The following is a 16,835-nucleotide window of genomic DNA, read 5'->3' on the forward strand; positions in this document are numbered from 1 at the left end:
GCAGCAACTGAATTGATGACAAAAATGTTTAAATTGTGAGAGCACACATAGAAAGCTGGAAAACAAAATGTTTTTATCATTGAAATGGCTTTGAAGAGAGACTTGAACGCAAATTTGAGAAAAGGGTATATTGACTTCCAGAAAATGAGTATATGGTTCTGTTCAGACTTGCCCTCATTTATATTGGTATGATATGACAGGAACTTCACAGTTAAGCTAGTTGGATCAAATGCATAATTTTTAATGACTATAAGTAATTAAATATGTGTAAGCAATATACGGTAATAATGCTTACAGTTCCACGATACGTTTCCTGCAGCACCTTTTACTTCTTCATTAGAAGAATCACAGTGTGAGCTGCAATGCTTCGATTTTCACCAAGGCTGTCGACCTTTTCGTGAGTTTTAGCTTTCAGATTAACAACTGAGGGATCCGCTCCAAGCAGCTCTGACAAATTGGCCCGAATTGCCTCCTTGTGAGGGCTTAGTTTTGGTCTTTGAAGAATCAAGGTAGCATCCAAGTTGCCGATCTCATAACCTGCTTCATGCATAAGTCTCACCTGAAATGGACCACACAATTAGTAGATGAGCTTTATAGTTATCGAATCGATTGAACTGCCTAGAATTTGTTATAACCATTTTGGAATAAGAAACTATCTGTACAACTAATTTGATTAGAATGTTAAGGGAATGTTACATGAAATTAAGTGTCCAATACAAGATGAATCATAGAGAAATAATTAGCAAGTTAACTGAAGGCTGATGACTTAGGCCTGCACATATGTTTGAATCCTTTCAAAGCTCCAGTTAAATTTTCAGCAATGAAATCAAATTTCATCAATGTAGATGCCCTTTTTCTGATTGATGGAATATCAGGCAAATGTCTTTTCTTGTATTAGAACAACCAATGCACTATTTCTAAATTGTTTACATTACTATTTAGATCCACCCAACAGCATTCCTACTCTTTATCCTTTTGCCAATTGCTTCTTCAAAATTCTATCCAGTTATCTCGAAACTAAATTTCAAATTGATTCAACAACAAAACACTCTCCAATCTACATAGAAATGGGATTTACTTACTCAGAAGCCCATCAAGTTATATATTCTTAAAACATCTCAAAGTACACTAACGAGAAAATTTTGATTACAGGAGGCAGTAATAAGAATTTTCAGAGAAAACTTTTTGACAACTCAAAAACCTAGTTATATCTTGGATTTCAGAAGGATTCCTTTATAAAGACACATGGGTATTTTATGAATATATAGCACCAATAAGATAAACCATGCAAGAAAGCTTTTGTTAAGAATTATGTTCATATGAATGACAATCAACACTCAAATTTCGTTAAAAAAATCAACTTATATGGTGAAAAGCCTAACGTCTATTTACTTTCCAGTGTCAAGTTGCACATATCTGCGTCTCTAAGCTCGCATAATGGTGGATTATACACATGTTCTTCTATGGGAATCAGTTTTGATGGCTGAACTTGGTGTTATCCATGCTGGATTCGATTAGGCACGTCGCTCAAATTCAGTTTGAAAATAATTTATCTTTATACTCAATTCAAATTAAGTCAAACTTGAGTGTGTTTTCTCGTGATTGTTTGCTCAATTGAATCTTCAAATTCCTTCAATATCATCAATCTTCAATTTAAAAATTAAAAAAAAAAAAAACTCACAGCTTCTTTAATGAAGACAGAGGAAGCTGCGCCCTTCCATTTAGGATCAGAATCAGGAAAAATCTGACCAATATCAGGAAGTCCCAATGCTCCCAAGATAGCATCAACAACACAGTGAAGCAAAACATCACCTAAAACCAACGATCCAATCAAATTAATTGAACAAAATTAAGAAAAATTCAAATTAAACACCTCAGAATCCACCAAAACAATAACACAACAAACACACGAACCGTCAGAGTGAGCCTCGCAACCTCTGTTGTGGGGAATACTAATGCCACCAATGATCAAAGGGTAGCCCGGCTCCAATCTATGAAGATCGAAGCCATGGCCCACACGGAAGGGCAGTGATTTAGACTTGGAGGACTGTACGGAAGTGGGATATTCAGTGAGTCCAATGGATGAAGAAGTAGTGGTGGCTGTAGCTAAAACTGAGGAACGTTTTAACGGTGTCGATTGATGCTTGACGTTGATGGGTAAGGAAGAAGATTTTGGAAAAGAAGGTTTGTGTATAATTTTGGCGGGGAGAAGAGGAGAGGAAGTGCACAAGTGAGTGGCCATCACCATTATTGGCTTCTAAATTTTGCAGACAAAAAAGTGAGGCTGAGGCAGAGTCAGCTGCAGCTACTTGCTTTTGTTTTCGCGGAATCTCTTGAGAAATGATCCTCGTGGTGACGAATGGAAACAAATATGAGTGAAGATAGATGACGTGTCAATTCATTATTCACATTTAAATTGGTTTAATTAACTAATAATACTAATTTATTTATGAATAACCCTAGTATAAAATTTAATCACGTCAGGAAAATCGTTGAGGAAACCAAGGATGAATTTGAACCCAACCCAAAGAAAAACCAACTCAAATTTTCTCAAACTGGTGAATGGCAACATCCAAGAGATAAATAGTAACATCAAAGAGGTTAATAATAATGTTGAGTCAAACGTCAATAAACCCTTAAACTAGGGTTGGGTTGAAACTTCAATTCGAATTCAATTTGTTTGAACAGAATTAAATTCAAAACTAAATTAGCTCAATTCGAATTTATTATAGAAAAAAAAGATTGGCGCCCAACATGGGTACTTCTAATTGTCCTTCTGAAGCTTTAAAATAGATTATATTCGTTTGAGTCAACATAGACAATATATACAATTTCTCTACTTCACCAAATCACACCCAAGACAAAACCCTAACCAGACTTTGAATTAATAAAGTACATCACCAAGAACAACAATGCTTGCACCATAAACATATGGGGCATTGGTGCGGGCAGCAGTCTCACCGCATAAACCATAACAAAGGCACAGAAACACAAAACCATGTATCATACTGTAACTTCTTTTAGGGATCACCTGGGTAATTTGTAGGCTCAAAATGTACTTGTCTAATTTCACAGGTCGACAATTGGGTGGGTAATCAAGCATCATTTTACAACAACTTAGCACATATTTGACATTTTATATCTACATGGACAATAGAACTGTTGGATTTCCAATTAAAGCAGAAAAGCTTTAGGGTGAGGTAGAAGCCCTCGGTTGCTTGCATTCACGCTCCAGAATTAGATGTTCGGAGGCAGCTCTCTTTGGTCTCAACTGCAACAAGAACAACAAAAAGAGCCTCCAGAAAAAGTTTTTTGCTATAAAATTTGTACTTGTGTGACATGAGAAAAATCAGAAATCAACACTAACCTTCTCTTCAGCACACTGACAGATATTTCTCATAAGAATATTTTTTACTTCAGTTGTAATTACTGCCAAAAAGTGTGTTAGCTTGTTAGTTTCTACTTGAGATCATTACATAGGAATGCAATAACGGTCAGATTCTTTTAGAAAACTTTCTTCCAAAAACACATGCAACATCAACAATTACAACAATAAACAGATACATTGAAACCAACAGTTGATCACTTAACTCATAAAATTTAAACAAGAATCTCTCTAACATCGTTGTGAATTCCTAATATCAATGAACAACAATGAATGCAAACCTAGTCACCTAGGCTAACCATATTTAGACATTGGAACATGAATCACATAATTAGAAAACCATCTATAATATCAAGACTTAGCATCAAACCAAAAGTTAAAATATTACACTGCAGGCATAATTCAAAAAATCAAGAATAACCCACCTTTACCCATCAGGAGAACAAACTCAGGAACATTAAGGAGATACAAAGATCTCATTACCATGATTAGGTGGTGGAAGAGTTCGGCTATGAGTAGGATGATAGGTGGCTGGTGTCATTTTCTACCAAAGAGAAAAATATATATGAGAGAAGATGTTCAGATTTCTTGAATGATCATTAAAATGATAGACGGCATTCAGTGAAACGCCCTATGCTCTTAAGTAGAAAGCAAAGTAGTGATTTACGTCCAGAAAATATCACAAGAGGTTCAACCAAAAAAATTGTGTATGTGTACTGTAAATTATGCAGTTCTTCACTCAAATCTGCAGGGTGCTACTATGAACTGAAATGAAAAGCATTGCAACCTGCATTCTGGACCGGAGCATGTATGGCTATTGCATTTAACTAAACTGAGCTTGACTAGAAAGCGCCGGTTGCTACAAGCAATTACACATCAAGTGAACATTTCCACAACTCAAAACTGATTCATTAAAGGTCCCAGTAGATGGACCAGTTTCAATGCAACAATGAAACACAATACCAGCTAAGTAATCACACTGGGCTTCATTCTTGAGCTCCTTGTGACAATATTTCTGCAAGGTGAATTTCAACATCCATCCTGCCTTTTTTTCAGGTGTGGTTCAATTATCTAAAGGGCTTCTTGTGGAATATCATTAAGTCAGATTTACCATTTACCATAAACTCAGTTAGAAAAACTGCTATATGAGTCTTGGAATTAAACAGTGCATTTGTGAAATCTTGCTTGATTATGGAAGGCATGCTTTCAAATAAATCTACCTACACCAGCAGAAGCGGGGTGGGGGAGCTTATGGTAAATTGTCAATCCATTTGAATTAGCTAGAGAAAACATTACAAGTTACTGAAAGAGTAAGATATGGAATCTCAAGTCAAATCATGTATCTTGTGCCAAACATTATAATTTTCAAACAAACATCCCTTGAATTCATTAATTTTTTAGTGTCGTCGCTACAAAACATGGACTAAAACTAAAGGCAAAGTAGGATCCAGTTTGGCAGAGACTGAAAGGAGAACAATTGGAGGCAGAAGAGAAATATGCAGTAGGTTTAGGAAAGGGACAGTTAGTGGCCATGGTAAATATCTCCATAGTTTACTGGATTTTTACCCCTTTCATGACTCAAATCATCAACACTCTCATAAATTTGTACATACAGAAAAACAATCAAATTCCATTTACGTTACTATAATTTCAAAAACTAGTAGAAAGAAGTTAATTGATTTGTCAATCTCACCAGTATCTACCTTCAATCTAGTTGAAATTCAGTCTTTCTAACTGTAAATTTTCACAATAAAATCTAACTTTTTGGTCATGTTGTTAGCATCCACAGGCAAATTCTTGAAAAAGATGCCCCTCCTCTTGACAATTGTTAAAACCAGAATATGGCTTGACTAGATTAAAAAGGCAAGCGTATTCTGATGCTGTAATTAACCTCAAAGACAATTATGTATTGCAGCATCAGAAATTTTACTCAGTCCTGCGCATAGAAAAATCGCACAGGACCATTACTGTAATTGTACTAAATCCCACCAGTACCCATCATACAATTAAAGAACCCATAATTAATCTCCAATAATCTGAGCTTGACTAGATTTAAAAAAAAAAATTGCATATTCTGCAGTGCAATTAACCTCAAAGACAAATATATATTGCAGCATCAGAAAATTTACTCAGGGCGGCACAGAGAACATTCACACAGGACCATTTCTGTAATCGTACTATATCCAACAGGAACCCATCATCCCAAACTGAAACAAAACAAAAACCATACAAAGGGAGAAGCACAATGCTAATGAGCCAGTCAAAAACAATTAAAGAACCCATAATTAAGCCCCAATAATCTGAGCTTGACAAGATTTAAACAACATATGCATATTCTGAAGCTGTAATTAACCTCAAAGACAAATATATATTGCAGCATCAGAAAAGTTACTCAGTGCAGCATATAGAGTAATCACACGGGGCCATTACTGTAATTGTACTAAATGCTAACGGAACCCATCATCCCAAACTGAAATGCATCAAAATTCGAATAACAGAAAAACAAAATGGCATGAAATATATATATAAAGCAAAACAAAATCCATTCTCAGGGAGAAGCACAATGTTAATGAGCCAGTCAAAAACAATTAAAGAACCCATAATTAAGCTCCAATAACATATATGAGCAACACCCATAAACGAATCTACAATGTTAACGGATCGAATGATGTCCAACTGCAATGAACTATTCCATAAGCTGGTGGCAGATCAATAAAGAAAACAAGAGCTTTTGTAATTCATGATTTAGAGAGTTCGATAAGAAAAGAAAACTAAGAAGATTAGGGCTATTTTCAGTACGTACAGATGGGTTGGAAGGATCAGAAGGTCGAAGTTGGCTGAAATTGTGGGGGTCAAACGAGGGCCAGTCACCAAGCATAGACCCCATTGCAAAAGTGCTGGTTTCCGTGGCACAACCACCAAACGCACACAAGCACAAGGAGAGAAAGCCCACAAAGCCACGCACGATTCTAGAATCAACTTACATTTACATTTACAGTACATTACAGTTTTGTAATGCTTCATTATAATCTGATAATTCACATTTATTCCCTCTCCTTTCAGGCCAGTTTCTGTGCTCTCTACCTCATGGTTCACTTGCTACCTAGTGCAGAGTTTGCGTTACTTTTAAATGAAGTAAATATGAACACTCATCATCGAATCTTCAGACATTCCAGTTACTGTTTTAAATTTGGACAGGACCGGCCAATCCTATCGTGAATCAAGTGACAAATTTGATCTATTCATAGTTAAAATTTATTTTAACAATTGGATCATATTGATTTGAGTATAAGCTCGAATCGAAATTTTTTTTCTGAAAATTCTAATACTCAATTAATTTTACTAATTTTACTACTGATAAATGACATTTATTCTTATAATTTTGTATACAAATAATAATATGTCATTATGTAATTAAATAGTTTTAAATTAAAAATTAGATAACACTCAATTATACAGTAATATATTATTATGTTTATATAAAATTATGTATATTATTTATGTATATAATTTTATAGGTCCAGTCACTATAACCAGTCACTGTTATTATTATTTTCACTCTTACGACCTTGAAATCAATACTTTCAAATCCAGATTGGTACCAGGCATTAACTATCAAAGGGACCCCCAACCTCGGTCTAACTGGTTCAATCAATATACTATTTATATTGAAAAATATATAAACGATGAGATTTACCTATAATATTTTTAGATGAGTTCAAGCCAAAAATTTACATCAAAAGCTCAATTCTCCCTATAACCTAATCAAGTCAAACTCTTGTTCACTCAATTCGGTTTGATTGCATCCCTATATGCATCATGCTAATGTTAACATGAGGGTTTGATTACACTGACTTAGCAATTGAATTGCTATCCAGCGTGTTATGGTTCAACTATGGATAGAATTGATTTAAAGACAACTATTAAATCAAAACTTGACCTAGATCGGGTTGGCTATTAGGTCCTGGTTGGATTGGTTAAACTAGCTGATTTGAATTTCAAAAACACAAATTGAAACCTCATGCCATACTAGATTGTGATTATTCTTTGAGTTAGATTAGGAAGATTGATATTCAAAAAGAAAATAATATGAGTATTGCTTTGAAAACAATGAAAATGTTTTATATGCTAATTTGAGCAATATAATTTTATAAAAGGAAAATGTGTTCTCTTCTCTTCAATGCCCCAAGAGCCGATGAATTTGAGGATAAACTAGACAATAAAACCATATTTACTTATTTTGAATACACAAATAAATATATATTTGATACGTGTTATCATGTGATTAGATGATTTTGAATTAAAGATAAAGTAACACTCAATCACTTGATATCATAATAAATGTATAGTCATTTGTATACCTAAAATAGGTATACATAGTATTACTCTAAACTAAAATGAATGTGAGCATAAATAAGAAACCTATCTATTCTTATAGGTTTTAGGAGAATGGACCATCAAGTCTACACTCACACTAGTTGCATCATCCTAAATCCACATCAATAATAGAATTGATTGAGTTTTGATTTGTGACTTTGCATATCCATTAGATATTTTTGAAATTTTCCAATTGCAATTCTTGATAAGGCTTCATTGATGTATAAGCGTTCAAACTAAAAAACCTCATGCATAAGAATTTCCTCTTAAAGGGAATAATTTCATAAATGTTTATTCTTGATGAAATTTCTTGTCACTATTTGATGTACACAATTAAGAGTTTTGAGTGAAGTAAATTATGGTAGTGACATTAGAATTTGGATAACTAAACTTGATATACATTACATACGGTGATATAAAATTATTATAACTAAAGTTGGACATTGGATGATTTTTTAATGTGGTTTAGCATACTATTCAAGAGTTTATGTTGACGATTATGACATTGATGGCTTTAGAAAAATGTTTCGGCAAAGTATGTAAAAGAGCTGCAAGAGAAATGATTTGAGAAAGACTTGATTTTCGATCAGAGTCACCATCACTGAGGATAATGCTTATTTAATTCTGAATATCATATATCTAATTGATTTTTATGTCTTTTTGTTTTTCTCTCTTCTTTACCTCACCTCTCCCTTGAATAATCCCTTCACTATGTAGGATTCAAGAAAGGGGTTATAACCTTATTAGTTATATTTATATTTCTTAATTCATCACAATAAATAAATAAGGTAAGAATCAAAGTTAATAATGTATAAAGTTATCCTTGAGCAAATGACATGAAAAAAAATATCAACTAATAGATTGTGTTCTCTAGGCGTTGGCTTCTCGGGTAGGTGTTCTGCGGATAAAAGTTTGGCATATAACAGATATTTTCTTGTTCATCTTCTTCATTGTTCATTAATTGACTAGACTGAAAGAGAAGCCAATTACAAACGACCATGAGCGTGAAGTGCGTTATGGGGATAAGAATGTGTCCCAAACCCTAGTTTTTTTAGATAGTTTTCCAAGTTGGCATCCTTTGACTCTTCAAAAGTCAATCTATGGAGGTGCAAATTTGGTTTGAAAGGGAAAAAAATCTTCGAAGCAGCAGCTTTATATAAGCAAAGTATGTCATGAATATCATCCCATGTTTGGATTCTCTGTAAATCTAAAGACTGTAGCAGTATAATATCAGTTCTTGTTCTTGATGATAAGCAAGTTTGTTTGCATGGACTGGGATTTGCAGGCAATAGTGCGAGGTTGCAGCGTCCACGGTGAGGCCTCAACCTCCATTATTATGGACGACACACCATCTTGTTTCTCTCCTTTGAGTCTTCAAGAAGATGCCCTTTTCGAATTCCCTAATATTTCTGAACCCACAACGATTTTAACAGAGTTAGATGAACTTTACAAGCCCTTCTATCCGCAAATCAGTCTCAACACCAGTTCCATTTCGGTTCCCGTTGAAGTTAAAAAGCCTAAGAAGCTGGTGAACCAGCAGTCTCTTTCTGGTTCTTCAACTGGTACCATTGATACCGATCAAGCAGCCAGGCCAAGAAGAGGGTCAGTGTAATATATCTTGCTTATCCATTGTCAAGGTAGAATTGCATATTGATTATGATTTTTCTTTTTTCTGTTTTCAGCAGGAAGAATCAACACAAAAGAGAAGTGAAAATGGTGACAGTGGAAGATCTGTCGGCTGATTTGTGGGCTTGGCGTAAATACGGCCAGAAACCCATCAAGGGATCACCATATCCCAGGTAAAGCAATTATTCTTCTGCTAGTAATATATGAATAAATACAAAACAAGAGCTGATTTTAGCTAAAAGAATCATGCAGGAGCTATTACAGGTGCAGCAGTTCAAGAGGATGTTTAGCAAGAAAACGAGTTGAAAGAAGCAGCACGGATCCAAGTGTATTTATCATAACGTACACTGCTGAGCACAACCACGGCCAGCCAACACGGAGAAGCTCCCTATCCGGAAGCACCCGTATTAAGTCTTCAATGCGAAGAACTCCGGCCGCCACAGACGAGTCTCTGCACCAGGAAAGCATAAAAAAAGAGGATGAACACGTTTCTAAAGATGGAGAAGACAATGAATTCACCATGCCGGATTTACTTTTTCACGATGAATTGTTTTCAAGCTTGGAAGATTTAGAAGGACCCAGTTTAAGCTTTAATTTGAGTTCGTTTGAGTTAATTTAAAATGTCATGGATAGATAAACAGTATCAGATTTATGAATAGTATTATCAATAATATAATCAATGACGAATCTGTAACTTTTTAGTATAGGCAATAGTTAGTTCTGAAAGTCAAGAAAGTCGGTTCCAAGATCATCAGTTTTCCAAATACTGACAAAGATAGGCTTTCTTGTTGCTCTTGTTTATAACGAAAACTCCACCACAAGGAATATAGGGTGATTGTTTATTTGTTCACAATTAACTTGCATTTTTAAGGTTATTTTTCAGAAATTATTTCTGGAGACTAATTGCCCACTACGCCGACTCCATAACCACAAGCAAAAACTACAGCTGGCTAGACATATTTAATTATTTAATCCAGGATCTGCTTAATTATGTGCCTAACACGGTGTTATTCAATTAGCTATATATTTCTTGTAAGCATTCAAGTCATGATGATGTGTAATATAAATTTTGATTAGACATAGGGCTACGAATGAACAAAATTAAATTTGGAAAATGTTTAATCATAGTCAATGTCATATTTTTGAACTAAACTTTTGACAACAAATCACCCTTTATAAGTATGTACGTTATCTTTTATATCATTTTTTTTTTTAAAAAACTCACTTACACCTAAAAAGTTTTATCCCTTCACGTATACCAATTAAAGATTATTTTGAGTTCTGATACATGAAGTCTATTTCAGATTTCATAGCGTCCAATCATTTTTTCGAATCTAAACTTAAAACAACCTCATTGTAAGTCATAGGTTTGTCATTATGATTGATTTAAGTTTAGTTGAATAAAAAGTGATTTGGTTTGAGTTTGACAAGCCCAAATTAAAGATAGTTTAAATTTAATTCGAATGAAAAATAGCTCAATTTTGTTGGAGTTAATGCCTTGAGTCCATGGTTCGAATTTGCAGTTTGGATTTGTGATTCGAGTTTGTCATTTATGTTGTTTTACCTAATACTGGATAAAACGAAAATGAAATCATTTTGATAATTATTTGATATGGATCAAATTAATTTATGAGTTAAGTTTAAACAAAATTAGACCATTTCCCAATTCATAAGTCGAATCAAATGAAATTTTCGCTAACTTAAGTTTAATTCAATTTTAAAAATAATTCGACCCAAAAGATTATGTCAACCTCTTTTTCCGACGGAAACCTCATCTTGTATCGTATCAAAATAGATGAATCATAATCATCAAAATTTCACCAACTTTTAGAGAAAAGATAATCACATAAATCAAGACACCAAGAGATTTGATAATATATATGACGATATATAATACTAATATCTTTAGAAACAAATGATAATACTCCACCTTAGTCCTTGCCAAAGGCAAATTAAGGCATAAACAACTTTGAGAAGCTCCAGCTTTATTTCTTCAATACATATAGTTTTTGCAGTGACGATAAGATATCACTTTTGCTTCTAGCCAGACTCCCCAGATGATCGGGATCTTTTTGTTAGCCTGCTAGAATGGCACACATGTTTGTTCGGTTGGAGAAAGCAAAGCGGCCACAGAGCCAACAAAAGCAGCATTCATGTAAGTTGCAGGCTCAGCATGGGAGTAGTCTGATCTTGCATCATTGAACTGGTCATTTGAATCCGGACCGCCAAAAATGGCACCCACATGAACATTTGGATTTGGCTTCGCAGAATTGTAATAGCTTGAGTAGCCGTCGTGGCAACCGACTTTTCCTCGGAGAACTCGGATTGACGGAATGGATGCACCTCTGTGGTGCACCTGCAGTGGAAAATTGCTGCCGTGGCCTGCCATATATGACATCTTCATGGGGTTGTTTCCAAGTATATAATCTACCTGGAAATAATTTAACACTAGTTAAATAGTCGGAAGCTCGTAGGTAATCTTTGTCAGCATTACGAAAAATGGTTTTTGACTCTGCTATCCATTCATATGGTTTTAAGGACTGCATTCAATATTTAATAGAGAGGTTAGAAATATACCTGTGATTTTGCGAAGGCACGGAGTTTAGTGGGAGATAAAAGCAGGGAACCACATTGAAGTCTTCCTATATGAGCCTCATTCAAGGTTTTGGAGTAGAGAAATAGCAGCATGGAAGAGCTTGTGACATATTGTAAATTACTGGTATCTCTAATATATAAAAGCCCACCTACAAACATGCCAGAAAATTAAGGTTCTGTTAATGTCTTGGAGCTGCACAAAATTATATAAGCCCCTCAAAAGAAGATTATATATTTATGTAAGGGGGCATGCATGACTACCGCATATCATCTGGGAATGATAACAACAGATTAATCAAATAGCTTATAAGCTTTTAAAGGCAAACTCCTCTAAACCAAACTTATGTTTGGCTTAACTGGAGGGCAATACCTCAACTGATGACCACATAGATGTTGTTTTGATATGTATAAGTTAAAATGACATTATTTTAGCTCGTACTCTTATAAAGGGAGTTTGTTTTGAGTTTAACTGTTGAGCTGACTATCAAACTAAGTTAACTCAATTCAAATCTAATCATACATAAAGTATTTTAGGTTGTAAAACTCAAAATCAAATATCTCTTGCATATAATAGTAGAAGATTAGTTAAATGACATATAACATCTTAGATTGTCAAAACATATTGTGAGTTGTAAGCAGCTGAAAAACAAAATCGTAATGGCTTGTGTGATAGTCATAGACTGATTTATTAGACCTAGATGTTACATTGAAAGTAGATGTGTACCGGGAGTCGTTTTAATCTGCAAAGAGCTACTTCCTGGCATCAATGCACACACAAATGACTCCATGTCCGTCTTAAACTTTGACAAATTCTTCTTTCCATTGTAAAATTCCTGGACAGAAACTTTTTTATTACTTCCTTTGCCAATTTTTGTGAAACAAAAAGGATAAATTTTGTATTATATTCTGTGCCTTCTATACCTTAGCTAATAACATCTGAGCTCCAGCAAATTTATTGTCCCAACTGAACTCGGCCACTGCCTGACTCCATCCTTGGTTGCTCAAAACATAGTTCAAGTACTTGTTATCACCAGTTGCCTTGTATAGCCAAGCCGCAGCCCATAATAATTCATCCTTATTCACGTTTAAGAAGCCCTCAATTTGCAATCAGAGTTAAAAAGAAATTTATGTGTGCATGCGTGCAGTTCCGGTTAGAAATTTTCTAACATGGTGTAATATTAGTTATAATTTTAATTTAATAACGCTAGTTAATTAGATAATCCAATAATAATTTATAGATAAACTTATGCGATCAATAAAGATTAGTTTAATATATTTAAAGATTATAATCTGGATAGACAATATTAATATGAGTTTAAGTTTATTGGACTTTAAATGGAATCTATGAATATACTATATATTAGTACGTCTCTTCAAAACCAATATAGTATACTTTGCCATTGAAATGCAGGTATTATCGGGGCTTTATGAATTCAGATTGTTTAGTATTCTAAATATTCATATAATCCTAAAGTTATAATTCAGTATTTTATACCGGTATGAATCCTGCAAATTAGGATTACCTGGTAGCCTGAGAAAGAGCAGTAGAAAGGGCAAGAATCCTGGTACGATCCCCTATACTTGTCCGCAAAGTCGAATAGCTGTTTGGAATGAGTTAAAAGCCTGGAAGAGTAGTTGTAATCAACGGCTTTGAAAACAATTGAAGCAGCAGAGAGAGCGGCAGCAGCCTCAGCTGCTGCCTCAGTGCCTGGTGAAGCAGAAGTTATCATGTAAAGTGTTCGAGGAGTGTCCATGTCTTCAGGCCTCTCCCAACACTGATGATCCGCATTTCCATCCCCCACCTATCAAAATAAATTCAAGTAAAAACCTCAAATTAATTATCACCTCAAGTAAAATAATCTACTGAGCATATAACATCAACTACTATTTAATCAATCTTGTCTTTGTATTTTCAAACTATAAGAGATTTGTGGATTTGTCTAAGAGTATTACATTCACCTAAATAGGACATTGAGATTGCCCTTGTCTTCCGCAAACAATGTGGGAATTACTAGGAGAGCACATTAATTTTGATACCATTCGTAATATTTTTGTTCAATGGTCTTACCCACTACCAATATATTGTTTGTTTTGGAATCCATTAAGATTTTGTTTTTGAGTTTTATAAATTAAAACACGTTTTGATAATTTAAGAGTTTATTAACTATTTAATCACTCATGTTCGATGTCGGATTTGCGAATTTGTCCACTCAAGAAAAGGATAGAGTACTTTTTATACCACTTGTAACATTCTTGTTCAATGGTCTTGCTCACTATCAATATATTATTCGTTTTGGAATTTATTGAAATTTTATTTTTGGGTTTTATAAATCAAAACATATCTTAACAATTTAGATATCACAGACTATTTAATCAGTTTTGTCTTAACATTCTATTAACTAGTCTTGTTTTACCATCCTCAAATAATATAGGATATCTATAGATATTCAATATCTCTCTTATATTTTGTCAATACAGGATTTATCTTAGAGTATTACTTATATATACACAAAAAAAAAAGAGTAATGAAAGGACCTGAGTATACAGTGTGGTGGGTGAAGTGTGAGCCCTTAATATGAAATTTGATCCCCATCGAATTGCTCTTCGCAGGTAGCCAAGCTGCTTGATCAAGGAGATCTCTTTCGGGTACTCAACGGCCGTCCAACTCAACAAGCTCACAGCAAATGCCATGGGCCATCCAAACTTCACATTGTCTCCAGCATCATAATACCCTCCTATCAGATTAACCTGCAGCCAAAAGTTTACCTAGCTAAGCCAAAGAATTCACCTCTGCCAAACTAGCTTCGATTGACTTTAAAAAAAAAACATTAATACATTATCAGCCATGCCATCGGAGAGTGCAGAGTCTCCCCTCCACTTTACCCTCTGGCTTAACGGCAACTTCCCTGACCGCTGCCCTTCAAAAAACATAATGGCTTTGCCAAGTGCATCTTTGTAATCAAAAGCTGAAGAGCACAAGCCTTTGTTGCTTGTTGCCATTGCATTGTGACTAGCCAAGACGAACAACAAGGTCAGCCTAAAGAATCCACCTTGTTCCATAATTAATTGTAGCTCTGTATAGAATTGCACAGTTCAGTTTGTACTGGTTGGTATTTATAGAGATACAAGCTAGAAACACCCTTCCTAAAATGGCAGACTCAGAAATAAAATTTAAGAGGTTAAGATAAATTAAAGTAAAATATATGAGAGTGAAATTTGATGGGATCAATCTAAAATTTTAAGAGTTATATTGATATTTTACTTATGCAAAACTTTTTTTTAAAATTAAAGAGGACTAGCGATATTTTATATGAGCAATACTATGTGTACCTACTTTGAGTATATAAATATATACACACTCATATGTGTCATCATATGATTAGTTATTATTTTATTTTTAATTCAAAATCATTCAATCACATGATGACACATATAAATGTATACACATTTGTATACCTAAAGTGGGTACACATAGTTTTATTGATTTTATATATATCAAAATAAAATTTTTTTCAAAGTCAGGAGGGTTAATTAATCCCTTTTGACCTATCTGCGTCGGCTCAATTTGTGATGGTTTTATTACATTTATTCTCATTGTGTACAAGGAAGAGCTTCATTATTTTTTTTCTGTTGTGACATGTTAAGTTAGATTTAGTTTGGTAAAATTTACAAATTTGAAGCAAAAATTTTTATGGGTATCAGGACGCTTCGAGAATTTGATGAGAGACATGGAGTAATGGGGCTTTGCGTGAAGTTTTAAGAGAAGTGCAAGAGGATTCAAATGTCAAAATAAGTGAGTCATCACGTACTCTTGCACAATTTGAGTTTCAGTTTGAGTTTGAAAGTTTATTGACAATTCTTTATTAGAGTTTTTTTTCTCCAATGATTCTCGTTCATTTTCTCTTATGACTTTTCTTCTTATCAATATTACTATCAACAATTTGAGTCAATTTGAGTTTAAAATCAAGTTTAATGTTTTGGATTTAAATCAAATTTAAATTGATTTTTGAGTTCAAATCGATTTGAATCCACCCTTACCTACGGGTGTATCTATTGTTTGTGATGAAATAATATTGAAAAAGATAATACCGACCCATAAAGAAATGATGGAAACATTTAAGTACAAGATTTCGTGGAACTCTTTTTCCTGATTTCACAAGCTCAAGCTCTTAAACTGGCTGCATTTACGAACCTTTTTCATAGATTACATCTCATTTCCATGGGAAAGTTATCAAATAATGGAATGATTTCACATGCTCAGGCTCTTGAACTGGTTGCATGTATTTATAAGTCTTTCGTAGATCACATCCCATTTCCGTGGGGAAGTATCAAATATGGAATAAGTTTGTCATCCCCAATGGGTGGTTGCAAAATATAAAGAAGTTAATTGTTTAAAACTCATTAGAGTCATATCAAAATCAAAGGAGAAATGGTTTTAGATTTGGTCCCGAGAACCATCATTTTTTCCTGCTTGGTGTTTTAACTACTCATAATCCGGCTCAAGTAAGAATTCCTCGCTAAAAAAACAGTGTTTCTTTTTCATTACAAACCAACTCTTTTATGGGCAAATTGCATTAGGTTTGAAGGTTCCTCAGACAAGCCAACTCTTTTATAAGCAAATTGCACTAGGTTTTTGAAGGTTCCTTGGTTGGGGATTCGAGTCCAGTCAAACATCGATTCAAACTCAAGTAGCTTGAATTGTATACACCATTGACTTGGCGATGATAAGGATCAATGGTCTTTTACTCATGTCAAATGTCAACTGGCTCGACCAGGTCAAGATTTCATTGAGAGTTCCTTTTATACATACAGTCCATAATTGAATTCAAGGAAGAGCAAATCCACACCATAA

General features: G+C 34.3%; 4 protein-coding genes across 5 annotated transcripts; 1 reads left to right on the forward strand and 3 right to left on the reverse strand.

The window, feature by feature from the left end:
* Window positions 1–102: 102 nt before the first annotated feature.
* LOC123204717 (2-C-methyl-D-erythritol 2,4-cyclodiphosphate synthase, chloroplastic-like) lies at window positions 103–2,354 on the reverse strand. The gene is made up of 3 exons (XM_044621512.1): window positions 1,915–2,354; window positions 1,682–1,812; window positions 103–559 (listed from the first exon to the last, which is right to left on the reverse strand). Exons 1-3 carry the CDS (start codon window positions 2,246–2,248, stop codon window positions 326–328), a joined length of 699 nt encoding a protein of 232 aa, XP_044477447.1. The 5' UTR covers window positions 2,249–2,354; the 3' UTR covers window positions 103–325.
* Window positions 2,355–2,768: 414 nt separating this feature from the next.
* Window positions 2,769–6,506, reverse strand: LOC123204718 (DET1- and DDB1-associated protein 1-like). Its single transcript, XM_044621513.1, has 4 exons — window positions 6,189–6,506; window positions 3,869–3,929; window positions 3,368–3,429; window positions 2,769–3,271 (listed from the first exon to the last, which is right to left on the reverse strand). Exons 1-4 carry the CDS (start codon window positions 6,270–6,272, stop codon window positions 3,191–3,193), a joined length of 288 nt encoding a protein of 95 aa, XP_044477448.1. The 5' UTR covers window positions 6,273–6,506; the 3' UTR covers window positions 2,769–3,190.
* A 2,185-nt stretch (window positions 6,507–8,691) lies between these two features.
* LOC123204281 (WRKY transcription factor 22-like) lies at window positions 8,692–10,241 on the forward strand. 2 transcript variants are annotated; one of them, XM_044620892.1, is made up of 3 exons: window positions 8,692–9,364; window positions 9,445–9,561; window positions 9,653–10,241. In XM_044620892.1, exons 1-3 carry the CDS (start codon window positions 9,009–9,011, stop codon window positions 10,005–10,007), a joined length of 828 nt encoding a protein of 275 aa, XP_044476827.1. In that variant the 5' UTR covers window positions 8,692–9,008; the 3' UTR covers window positions 10,008–10,241. The 2 variants fall into 2 exon arrangements, with proteins under 2 accessions (XP_044476827.1, XP_044476826.1); XM_044620891.1 differs by having other exon boundaries at window positions 8,718–9,364; window positions 9,641–10,241.
* A 1,037-nt stretch (window positions 10,242–11,278) lies between these two features.
* Window positions 11,279–15,067, reverse strand: LOC123204666 (endoglucanase-like). Its single transcript, XM_044621447.1, has 7 exons — window positions 14,819–15,067; window positions 14,519–14,731; window positions 13,507–13,785; window positions 12,905–13,057; window positions 12,708–12,816; window positions 11,966–12,132; window positions 11,279–11,819 (listed from the first exon to the last, which is right to left on the reverse strand). Exons 1-7 carry the CDS (start codon window positions 15,041–15,043, stop codon window positions 11,472–11,474), a joined length of 1,494 nt encoding a protein of 497 aa, XP_044477382.1. The 5' UTR covers window positions 15,044–15,067; the 3' UTR covers window positions 11,279–11,471.
* Window positions 15,068–16,835: the final 1,768 nt, after the last annotated feature.

This window comes from Mangifera indica, chromosome 20 (genome assembly GCF_011075055.1).
Source record: "Mangifera indica cultivar Alphonso chromosome 20, CATAS_Mindica_2.1, whole genome shotgun sequence".
NCBI classification, from domain to species: Eukaryota; Viridiplantae; Streptophyta; class Magnoliopsida; order Sapindales; family Anacardiaceae; genus Mangifera; species Mangifera indica.